Here is an 11,878-nt window from a genome sequence, read left to right as displayed (position 1 = left end):
GACAAAACATTGAAAATAAATATCTGTCCAAGCACATTCAGTACACACAGAGCACCAGACAACATGAGTTGTGGAAAATGAGATGTGATCTTGGAGTTTTAAAGTGCTTGCAACACAATGCAACGAGAACTTACAGGATTGGGACTAAACGGCGGTGTGGCCACAAGAAAGCCGCTTGTTATTGAGGCTAATCAGAAAAAACTACTTCACTTTGCGAGGGGTCATAAAGATTTGACTGTGGAGCAAATTATATTTTAGCGGCTTATTTTTTAGAGGTTATTAGTCCAATAATAAGTACCTCGGTTTTGTCGTAATTGAGTAGAAGGAAATTTCCAGCAATCCAATCTTTGATTTCATCGATACATATCATCTGCTAATTTGTAGAATTGTGAAATTTCGTCAGGTTTCAAAGAAATTAAAAGTTTTGTATCGTCGGCATAGCAGTGGAAACTTATTCCACGATTGCTGATAATATCTCCCAGGGGAAGCATATACATGGAGAAAAGCAGAGGCCCTAAAACTGACCCCTGTGGCACTCCATATTTCGTTTACACAGACAAAGTGGCAGCGGTCTGATAGTTTGGACCATACTGCAGTGGTCTTTTTTAGAAACTAACTAATATTAATAAAAATCAAATATTATTGTTTTTTTATTACATGTCAGGAAATAAGGGAATACATTTTCTGTGTCACAACACCATGATTTATCTTGTGATTAATAAATTACATATTAAATATGACATTGCATACAGTTGATATAGTAGTATTTGTAAGAAATCATAAAAATAAACTTGTATTTTAAAAATAACAATAAAATAATTTTCACCAAACTCCTCTGTGTGCTAATTTAATTCTAATTTTTTGATTTCGGAAATTCGATTTCATTCATTCCACCAGACTTTCACCGGCGTCAGACAGGGGTGGGTGATATAGGTAAAAATATACCATTATTAAATATTCATAAATAAATGTAGGTTTATATCTTGATATGTACATAAAATAGTTTAGAAACTAGTGAAAAACTCATTTCTTGTGTGTTAGTAACGAAGTGAACTAAAAAATGTATCCGCAAAGATTTGAATAAATCAAATCACCTTTCATAGATGCACTTTCACAGAGTTGATTCGGCAAAGCACAGGTAGACCTGTTCACGCCCCGGGAATCTTCCCACTGCCCGATCTGGTGTGCCCTGACACGCTGGCACACAGCTGGCCCCGGGGGAGCCGTTCTGAGTGACAGGTAAAGATCCACACACAACTCACCACACGCCCCATTGAGAGAACCACTAATCACCACCACGAGGAGGTTACCCAATGTGACTCTACCCTCCCTAGCAACCAGGGTCAATTTGGTTGCTAAGCAGACCTGACTGGAGTCACTCGCCCTGGAAATATCTGTATGGAAGAACTGGTTTATTAAATGAGAGACATTCAGGAAGTTCAAATGATCTGAATATAAACACACATAAATCTCTTTGGGGAAAGATGAACTTCTTTACTGAGTTACATTAAAGTCTTCATGAGATACAAAACACCACAGTAATAAAAATGAGCCATCAGCAATTTCAAACATAAAGAAATGTTTATTAAACATCTTCAGCATAGCACATGCAATTATTAATTATGTATTTAATGACTTTAACACATTTAATAAAGTTCCCACACTGGGATTAAAGACTTTAATGTAGTTCTACTTTAAGAATGAAATACAGAAGTGAAATATAAAAGTTATTCATAGAGTAAACTGTAACAAATAATAAATGTATTTTTACAGAGAAAAAACTGTCAAATTTGATTTTCATTCCACATTTTACAATAAAAGTGTTCAATTCCCCTAAAATACATTTATTCACAACACATGAATATTATTATAATAATTGTTATTGAACTCATTATATGTGTTACAGATATTAAAGAATCAGATATTACTGAGATTTTCTGTTGTTACAAACATTTAACTGGTAAAATCCTCAGAGGAGTGACATCATAACTATAGAAGAATGGCAAGAGTGTGTGTGTAAATGTGTGTGTGAATGTGTGTAGATGTGTGTTAGTTACAGGATCAGAGAATGACACTTTTCCTCCGTCATAATCCAGATGAACTCTCACACGCTCAAGTTTCTGTTTGACTTTAAACACAGTGGAGGATGGATCATCCTCATCATCCTCATCATCATCCTCAATATACTCCACACTCCAGACATCAGTGATAAAGAAATCATTTCCCTTCCTCTGGTTTGATGCTGTAGTTACTCCAAGAGTCCAGTCTATATTGTGTTTAACCTCCACATCCCAGCAGTGTGTTCCTGAGTTAAACCCCTCTGAACCCAGAACACACTCATCACAGTCAAATCTCTCTGGATTATCAGGTAATATTTGTTTGTTCACACTGAATCTCACACTGGTCAGATCATCAGACAGGATCATATGTGGATTTGCAGTGTTTGGATCCAGAATCACAGGAGCTGATGAGAGAAAACAATCAACAGATGTTCATATAATCATCAAGAGTGAATCATATACAGATTATTATGAATTATGAACACTTGTCATATTGATGAAACACTATCAGATATTGTCAGTGTTGTTATTAGTTACACACTCATGTTTTATTATCAGTGTTTAACAGTGAATCACAACACAAACATTAAAAGTGTGTATAGTGTATATTATTGTCATGTTTATAATGGAGTACACACTTTAGTTTTTTGTGTAAATATTCAAATGTCACACTCTCAGTGTGCGAGCAGAGATGTTTTGTGGACTCACTCTTGTGGACAATGTCTCGCATCTTCTTCCAGACTCTGAATGTCAGGTTGCCCAAGTAATGTGGCACATGAATGAAAGCTCCAGAAGTCATCTGTGGATCCGGCTGTGAGATCTGGACTCTGGAAGAACATTCAGGAGTCAGTACTGCAGTGACTTTGACTTCACAACCATAGAGAGGAGACACTTACCTTTCCATTGTCACATTAAAGTTCTGCAAAAGACAAAAAAACACCTGATGAGCTCCTCAAATGATCAATAAGAGCAGAAATCAATGATGAGAGTTTGACTGTCACCTTTAGAAATGAGACATCGTCATTGGCTTTCATCATTTCCTCCATGTCTTTGATTGTGTGTGAAAGAGCTGAGATGTGTGTGTTCATCTCCTCAAGCTTCTTCTTCATCATCTGACTCTTCTGCTCCTCTTCCTCTCTCAGTTCAGTGATTGTAGCTTCTTCTTCATGTCGGAGAAACTCATGAAGCTTCTTAAACTGCTCTTTAATCTGACGCTCTGTGTGCTCAGCTTGAGTCTGAAATCACATCAAATTCACTTCAATCAGCTCTGCATTCACACACATCACATCATTTATCAGCAAATGTGTTTGATTGTTGATTCTGTATCCTCACCTTGATGTGTCCAACTGATTTATCAAACTCTCCTTTCATGTTTTCTGTGTGTTTGAGTTTCTCTTGTAAAGACTTCAGTGCTGTATTGAGTTCCTCCTGAAATTTAACAAAGTGAAAATCTGTGAATCTGCAGCTGCTGAGAGATTACTATGATATGTTCATGTATACAACAGTTAGTTCCCATCCTCAAATCTGATTGGACGAGAGATGTTCCATGAGCACTGATGGTGTGACATCATCAGCACTCGGGCGCATCACTGTGTGTGTGTGTGTGTGTGTGTGTGTGTCACTCCGCTTGTGTTCCTGCTGTTCTAAACTAAAGTGTAAGAGTGCAGATGTGTTCGTAGTTACTGTCTTTATTTTTGACATTACATATGTTATCCAGCAGGTGGTGGAAAAAGATTGTTTTTGTGTGTAATATGAGCCAGTTGGTGACATAAAGTGAATCCGTTAGTCATTGTTTATATAGAACAGCGCTTCGTGACCGCTCGTATTACTAATACATGACCAAAGCTAGGAAATGGCTTTAAACAGCTGAGAGACACAACTGATTTATTACAGAACTCAAGTGCTTACCTTTTATCGGAGTTTCCACGTTGAATACATTCTGTTTAAAATGGCGGAGGACATCGCTGTTTCTATAGTGAATGACTCTTGTGCACCAGCAACCGCGAAACAGGGAGAATTGAGAAAGCTGATCTTCAGAAAGCTGACAGCATCTCTGATTGGGTGTGGCAACAGGTGATCGCACACGTGCTCTCTCACTCTCTCTCTCTCACTCACTCACTCACTCACTCTCTCTCTTTCTCTCTCTCTCTCTCACACACACACACATACACACACACACACACACACACACAGAGACTCTCTCTCTCTCTCTGTGTGTGTGTACGCATGCGTTGAGTGAGTGTGGAGCGTGGATGCGGAGTGTTTGACTGCTCAGTAAGGTACGAGTGTTTGGAATCTTTTTTCTTCCTTTTTCTATCTCTGTTTATTGTGGATAGTAGACGTTGTGTTTTTTTTTTTGGTAGTGTCAGTAAGTGAAGAGCGGTTGTTTTAGGGAGGGCTGTTGTTAACTCTCAGTCTGTGTACTGGGAGTATGGGCGCTCGATGTTTGTCTGTGTATATGCTCCAACTGTGGCATTAGAGAGAATTATCTTTTTGAATACTTTAGATAATGTTTTAAATGATTGTAATGCTGATGAGCTTTTATTTGTGGGAGGGGATTTTAATTGTACTGAGAATGGCATTGACAGAAATCATGTCGAACCACACATGCAATCAAGAAAGAGTTCAATTCAATTGATGAAGTCTCACAGTATTATCGATATATGGAGAAATTTCCATGACACGCAGAGACAATATACTTGAGCTCATGCTTATGAAAACCAGTTATCGATGGCAAGGCTTGACAGATTTTATGGTTTTAAACATCAACTAAGTATGTTCAGAGAATGCTCAATAATCCCAGTAAGTTTCTCTGACCATTGTTTGGTAAAATTTATTGTGGCAAAAAACCATGTTAAATCAAAAAGTGCATATTGACATTTTAATAATAATTTATTGGGTGATTTTGTTTTTAAAGATGTTTTTAAAGAGTTCTGGAAAAATGCCAAAGCTATGAAATCATCTTTCTTGACATTGCAGCAGTGGTGGGATTTTATGAAAGTTCAAATCAAACAGTTGTGTCAGTAATATACTCGCAACGCTACACGAGACATAAATAAGTCCATGAGTGTGTTGGAAGAAGATTTAATGAGATTACAAGGGCTGGCCTCCATAAAAGATGTCACTTTTCTAGAAAGCATCAAAAAGAAAAATAATCTATTAGCTGATATTTTAGGTTTGACAACACAAGGTGCAATAATTAGACCCCGTTTTCAAAGTGCCGATTTAATGGATGCTCCTTCAAAATTATTTTTTAACCTGGAAAAGAAGAATGGACAGAAAAAGTTTATTCATGGTTTGAAGTCTGAAACTGGAGTCTTGTTGTCAATCCTTTAGACATAAGAAAAAGAGCTGTACAATTTTACAAAGACCTGTATAAAAATGAAATTTTAGAGGCTAAAGATGAAAGTTTTGGTTTTTTTGAAAATTTACCACAAGTAACCAAAGATGCTAACGAGGAAATCAGTAAAGCCCTGAGTTTAGGAGAACTAGAGTATGCTCTTAAAAGAATGGAGAGTGGGAAAGCACCGGGCATTGATGGAATTACAATAGATTTTTATAAATCTTTTTGGTTAGAGGTGGGTCCAGATTTAGTAGCTGTTTTTAATGAAAGCTTGGTTAGTGGGCAACTGCCACAGAGCTGCCGTAGAGCAATTATTACTCTGTTGCCTAAAAAAGGAGATTTAAATAATAATACAAATTGGAGGCCAGTTTGATTGTTATGCAATGATTATAAGATACTCTCCAAAGCCTTAGCAATTAGATTAGGTGAAGTTCTTGTATCTATAGTTCATCCTGATCAGTCATATTGTGTGCCAGGAAGAAGAATTTTTGATAGTGTCTCTTTTATTAGGGACATTTTAGACTGTGGAAAACTTTTCGATTTGGATTTTGGATTGATATCAATCGATCAAGAGAAGGCTTTTGACAGAGTCGAACATATTTATTTATGGAGTGTCTTAGAAGCTTTTGGTTTTAATTCTGATTTTATTTCCATGGTTAAAGTTATGTATTGTGGCGTTGAGATTATATTAAAGATTAATGGTGATTTTAGCTCTCCGTTTAGGGTGAATAGGGGTGTAAGACAAGCCTGTGCACTGTCAGGCATGTTGTACACTTTAGCCATAGAACCTGTTACGATCCCTGGTTGTCTGCCCCATGTTTTCCGTGTCGCCGTCACCATGATCCCCGACCTTCATCACTGTGTCATTGTTCTCACCTGATTGTCGTTTGTTATCATCATGTCTCTGTGTATTTAAACCCTGCTGTTCCTCCAGTCCCTGGTTGTTCTGACTGTTCTGATGTTTGCCCCATGTTCTGATGTTTGTAGATGTCAGGAAGTCTATGTTCTGCCCGGTTTCACCCTGTTCGTGCTCCCTGGACGTTTTCGTGTTTTTGTTTTATTGTTTCCCATCGTGGATGTTTCTTTTGTTCCTGTCTGTTAATTTTCACCTTAATTAATAAAGAACCCGCATTTAGATCCCCACTCCTCGTCTGCCTCCTTCTGCCAAACGTTACAGAATGATCGACCAAAATATGGATCTAGCGGCGTTCCTCAAAGAGCTCACACAGGCGGACTTATCAGTTCGGGAGTTCACTCACTTTTTTTCCGGCGTGGCCAGTTACACCGGCTGGAATGACGAGGCCCTGAAGGTAGCATACCGGTTCGGACTACCAAGACACCGATGGTGGGAGTTGCCATGGTCAGCGAGCCAGAGCCTACGCCAGCCACGGTCAGCGAGCCAGAGCCTATGCCAGCCACGGTCAGCGAGCCACCCAGGGCTCCGCCTCTCGAGCCATCCAGGGCTCCGCCTCTCGAGCCACGCCTCTCGAGCCACCCAGGGCTCCGCCTCTCGAGCCATCCAGGGCTCCGCCTCTCGAGCCATCCCGGGCTCCGCCTCACGAGGCTTCCATGGCTCCGCCTCCAGAGCCTCCCTTAGCTTCGCCTCCTGAGCCTGCTACGATGTCGCCTCCAGAGCCTCCCTCAGCTCCGCCTCCTGAGCCTCCCTCGGCTCTGCCTCCCGAGCCTTCCATGGCTCCGCCTCCTGAGCCTTCCACGGCTCCGCCGACCACGGCTCCACATCCTGAGCCACCCAGGGCTCCGCCACCAGAAACATCCATGGCTCCGCCTACCTCGGCTCTGCCCTCAGAGTTCCCCATGGCTGTGGTCCTGAGGCCGACTCCCAGACCTCCCAAACCTGTCCTGTGGCCGCCTCCCAGGCCTCCAGACCCTGTCCCTGTCCTGTGGCCGCCTCCCAGGCCTCCAGACCCTGTCCCTGTCCTGTGGCCGCCTCCCAGGCCTCCTGAACCTGTCCTTGCCCCGTGGCCAGCTCCCAGGCCACATGACCCAGTCCACGTCTTGTGCCATTGTGGACTGCCTGCCAGCCCTCTGTGCCTCCTTGGACTGTCTGTCTGCCCCTTGTGCCCCCGTGGACTGCCTGCCTGCCCTCTGTGCCTCCTTGGACTGCCTGTCTACCCCTTGTGCCCCCTTGGACTGTCTGGTTTCCCCGTGTGCTCTCCTTGGTCTGCCTGTCCACCCCTCATTCCTTGGACGATTTTTTTTTTTTTTTTTTTATATTTTTTGTTCTGTTTCAGGAGTGTCTGGAATCCGCTCCTCAGAGGGGGGGGGTTATGTTACTATCCCTGGTTCTGCCAAACGTTACAGAACACTTGTTAAATAAACTAAGAGCTAATGTACATGGACTGTGTATGCCAAACTGCAATAATACTTTTAAAATATCAGCTTATGCTGATGATGTCATTGTTTTAATCAGTGAATCTAATGATGTCAGTGTTATGTTGAAGATTTTAGACGATTATATTTTGTAATAAAAAGGGTTTTTGAAAAACAAAAAAAATCTCTCTCTCTCACACACACACACACACACACACACACACATATGTTGTGTTTCCATGTTTTATGGGGACTTTCCATAGACATAATGGTTTTTATACTGTACAAACTTTATATTCTATCCCCTAAACCTAAACCTAACCCTCACAGAAAACTTTCTGCATTTTTACATTTTCAAAAAACATAATTTAGTATGATTTATAAGCTGTTTTCCTCATGGGGACCAACAAAATGTCCCCACAAGGTCAAAAATTTCGGGTTTTACTATCCTTATGGGGACATTTGGTCCCCACAAAGTGATAAATACACGCTCACACACACACTCACACACACACACACACACACACACACACACACACACACACACACACACACACACACACACACACACACACACACACATCCAGCCGTCTATCCTTGTTTTTCCAATGACTTGTTAGAAACAGCACAGGCCGTGATACCATTTCTTATTTTTTAAATACTAACGGAGGCTTGAACGCATTGTGTGTTTTGAACCAGCAACGGCAGATTCTGATCCGTCCCATAAGAAAGTAGTTCCAGCACAAATGTGTTTTTATGACCGTTCTCAGTTTTTTTTTTTTTTAAATGGACTTGTTCATTGAACTGTTGTATATAAGCAATATCACACTCGCAATCGTGCTATATGACCCGAAATCAGCACTGCTGTAATTACCTACGACACTCGAATCACACCGCACTCTTGTGATGTTATATTGCTTAAGTATATAATACATATTAAAATGCTTCAGGAAAATATCATGTACATGAATGTTCTGATTTCGATGTTTAAAGCAATTGAACCTTCTTTGTAAATGAAACAAGAGAAGTTTGTTGTACCTTGTAAGATGGAAGAACTTCACTGATGGGTCTGAATTTATGATTGACGTGTTTCTCTGAATCTCTGCACACTAAACACACCGGCTGTTTATCATCCAGACAGAAGAGTTTGAGTTTCTCTCTGTGTAAACTGCAGATCTCCTTCTCATTTCCCTCTTTCACAAACATCTCACATAAGTTCTTCAACGCCAGATTACAAGGAGGTTCATCTTTTGAAGATCTTCTCCTGCAGACGGGACACTCCTGAGTTCTCTTGGTTTCCCAGAACTGTTGAAGACACTCTTTACACACACTGTGACTACACGACAGAAGAACAGGATTCTTGTAGATTTCACAGCACACGGGACAAGAAAGTTCTTCCACAGAGAGTGAATCCATTTCCTCTGTTTGTAAAAGCTCCAACGATCTGAACTTTACTTTCAATCTCTGAATGTTGCTTTCAATAATGAATAATCATCAGAATCAGCAAATATCTGCTGTCGACTCTGAAACAAACTTCACAAGAATCCTTTTAGAAAGTCTTTCCCTTCGTTCTGCACTGATCACTCCAAGAATAAAGAACATAATCAGTACGAGAGTAAAGAGAGAAATAATAAGACAGTCACTTCCTGGTAAGTGTTTCATGAGGGTGCAGTTTCTGATCATCTGTGGGTGTGTTTGTTAGCAGGTCAAAGAGCAAATTCAGGATTTCTGTTCACTGGCTTCAGGAAACAAAACACTTTCAAAATGAACTTACATTAAAGCTCTCTCTAACATCTGGATAGGCACCTCTCTGTAAACCAATGAACTGTAGAGTTTTGATATTAAAACACATTCTGTAGTACATTCATCGAAGATTAGAACACAAATTATATGTATTACATGCAAACAGAGTGGTGGTGGCGTAGTGGGCTAAAGCACATAACTGGTAATCAGAAGGTTGCTGGTTCGATCCCCACAGCCACCACCAATTTGTCCTTGAGCAAGGCACTTAACTCCAGGTTGCTCCGGGGGGATTGTCCCTGTAATAAGGGTTCTATAAGTCACTTTGGATAAAAGCGTCTGCCAAATGCATAAATGTAAACCTGTCTTTTCTCACTGAATCGTGAGTGTTTGGTGGGTTTCTTTTGGTAAATTTCCTCACTTGTGGATCTGATTGAAACTGTTCGTAAGGTTGTAGTCTAACACCAGCAAAGTCACAGACGTACCGTTCTTTTTCATTCCCTGTTGTTTATATTATAGTCTCTGTCATTATACAGTTATATCACTTATATATAGATTTAACAGGCTGATCGTTGGAGTTACCTCACTAACTCTATGGCAGGATCACTCAGAAACAAGATCTCAGCTGTCCGAGAGGAGCTTGCATCTTCTGTCAGCACTCTATGAGCCACACAAACTGGATCAGTGAATGTAGCTGTCTTTTGGGATGAATTTGTGAAAGACTTGCAAAACAATGTCACAACACTTGCAAAAGATTTAGCACTTCTGAGGTCTAAATGTGATGAACGTTACATTTTGAATGTTTCATTTATATCGCACTTTTCTGACACTACAGTCAAAGCCCTTTTCACAGTGAGCAGGGACACTCCTCACCCAACACCAGTGTGCAGCCGTAGTGCGCCAGTACACTAACCACACACCAGCTATTGGTGGAGAGGAGAGAGTAGAGTGATAGAGCCAATTAGTGGATGGGGATTATTAAGAAGCCATGATTGATAAAGGCTAATGGGGGGAATTTGGCCTTTTCGAGGAGTGTCCTGGGATTTTTTAATGACCACTATGAGTCAGTACCTCGGCTTAATATCTCATTTGCAGTACGGATAAGATCAGAGTGGAGGAGGGGTGTGAGACTGGGCATTTGAAGCCTGCAGAAAAACAAATTCAAGTCATCAGCCAGTTGTTGATTCTCTACAGAGCAAGGGGGTGGTGTATTGTACTTGGTGATGTCCTTTACGACTCTCCATACAGATGCAGGATCATTGGCTGAAATTTTTTTTCAGCTTTTCAGAGTAGGCTCTTTTGGCCACTCTGATCTCCTTAGTGTGTTTCAGGCCTGGCTGTACAAGATTTTATCCCCACTTCTGTACGCATCCTCTTTGGCATGACAAAGCTCTCTTAGTTATGCTGTAAATGTCTAGGTTACGTATGTAACCCCCGTTCCCCGATGGAGGGAACGAGATGTTGTGTCAGAGAAGCGACACTAGGGGTCTCTCTTGAGTGCCGATATTCACCTCTGGACTATGAAAAAAGGCCAATGAGAGTTGGCACCCAGTATTTGCATGTCCCGCCCCCGGACATACGGGTATTTAAGCGGCGCAAATACGGGAGTTCATTCAGGATTTTTCTGAGGAGCCGGAAATGGTCCGGCCACAACAGTGGCTCGGCTCAGCGACGTGGCAGGGGAGACACAATGTCTCGTTCCCTCCATCGGGGAATGGGGGTTACATACGTAACCTAGACGTTCCCCTTCTGTCGCTCTCTCCACGTTGTGTCAGAGAAGCGACACTAGGGGTCCACTTATAAAAGCGCCATGCGCTGAGCCGTGTACGTGAACTGCTGATACAGGAGCGAGCAGGTATTCCTACGTGCAGGACGACCAACTGTATCAGGCCGCACGTACCCTTCCCCAATGCCCCATTTAAGCCATCAGGATTCCTTATCGTTGCCCTGGAGGGGGGAACAAGGTGCTGGCCGCCAACCTGGGAACGGGCGAAGTCTGGCCGGGCCTCTTTTCTCTCTATGTTTCTCGCATAGAGCAACTAAGGCCGGGGCCGTTACACGCATTGAGGGAAGGGGATCTTAGCCCTTATTCAGGGCGGAGAAGACCCTGCGGAGGCCACGCCTACCCGAGAGGGGAGGCAAGTTTAAGTGGCAAAACCATCAGAGGCCTGACTTAGGGCCTATGTGGAAAAGTTGTTCGAGTGGTGGATCCAGCCTCATAGAGGGGAACATACAGCCGCGACAACCGAGGCAGCCGTGACTGCCTAAGGGAAACACGGAGTCTGCTCGCCAGAGGGACAGAACCATGGTGTTACACACAGGGGAGTCGAAGGAGGCCTTACCTGTGGAGCACCTATACCAGTACAGGGTAACTGCGGTACCTGCAGTGGCTTGGGTCGTGAGT

General features: G+C 42.0%; 1 protein-coding gene across 3 annotated transcripts in view; it reads right to left on the bottom strand.

Annotated features, from left to right (window-relative positions):
* Positions 1-1,721: 1,721 nt before the first annotated feature.
* Positions 1,722-11,878, bottom strand: part of LOC127652440 (nuclear factor 7, ovary-like) — a 75,334-nt gene continuing 65,177 nt past the window's right edge. Inside the window, exons 1-6 of one of the 3 annotated variants that reach the window (XM_052138598.1) lie at positions 8,773-9,388; positions 3,393-3,488; positions 3,062-3,295; positions 2,957-2,979; positions 2,769-2,887; positions 1,732-2,464 (exon numbers count right to left, since the gene is read on the bottom strand). In XM_052138598.1, coding sequence (XP_051994558.1) covers positions 1,944-2,464; positions 2,769-2,887; positions 2,957-2,979; positions 3,062-3,295; positions 3,393-3,488; positions 8,773-9,150 — 1,371 coding nt within the window. In that variant the 5' untranslated portion in view covers positions 9,151-9,388 and the 3' untranslated portion in view covers positions 1,732-1,943. Of the gene's footprint in view, positions 2,465-2,768; positions 2,888-2,956; positions 2,980-3,061; positions 3,296-3,392; positions 3,489-8,772; positions 9,389-11,878 lie in introns of those variants that run through there. The other 2 variants (XM_052138600.1, XM_052138599.1) reach the window with 2 other exon arrangements.

This window comes from Xyrauchen texanus, chromosome 12 (genome assembly GCF_025860055.1).
Source record: "Xyrauchen texanus isolate HMW12.3.18 chromosome 12, RBS_HiC_50CHRs, whole genome shotgun sequence".
NCBI classification, from domain to species: Eukaryota; Metazoa; Chordata; class Actinopteri; order Cypriniformes; family Catostomidae; genus Xyrauchen; species Xyrauchen texanus.
The sequence above is the reverse complement of the archived record's forward strand: the minus strand, read 5'-3'. Positions and strand labels throughout refer to the sequence as shown.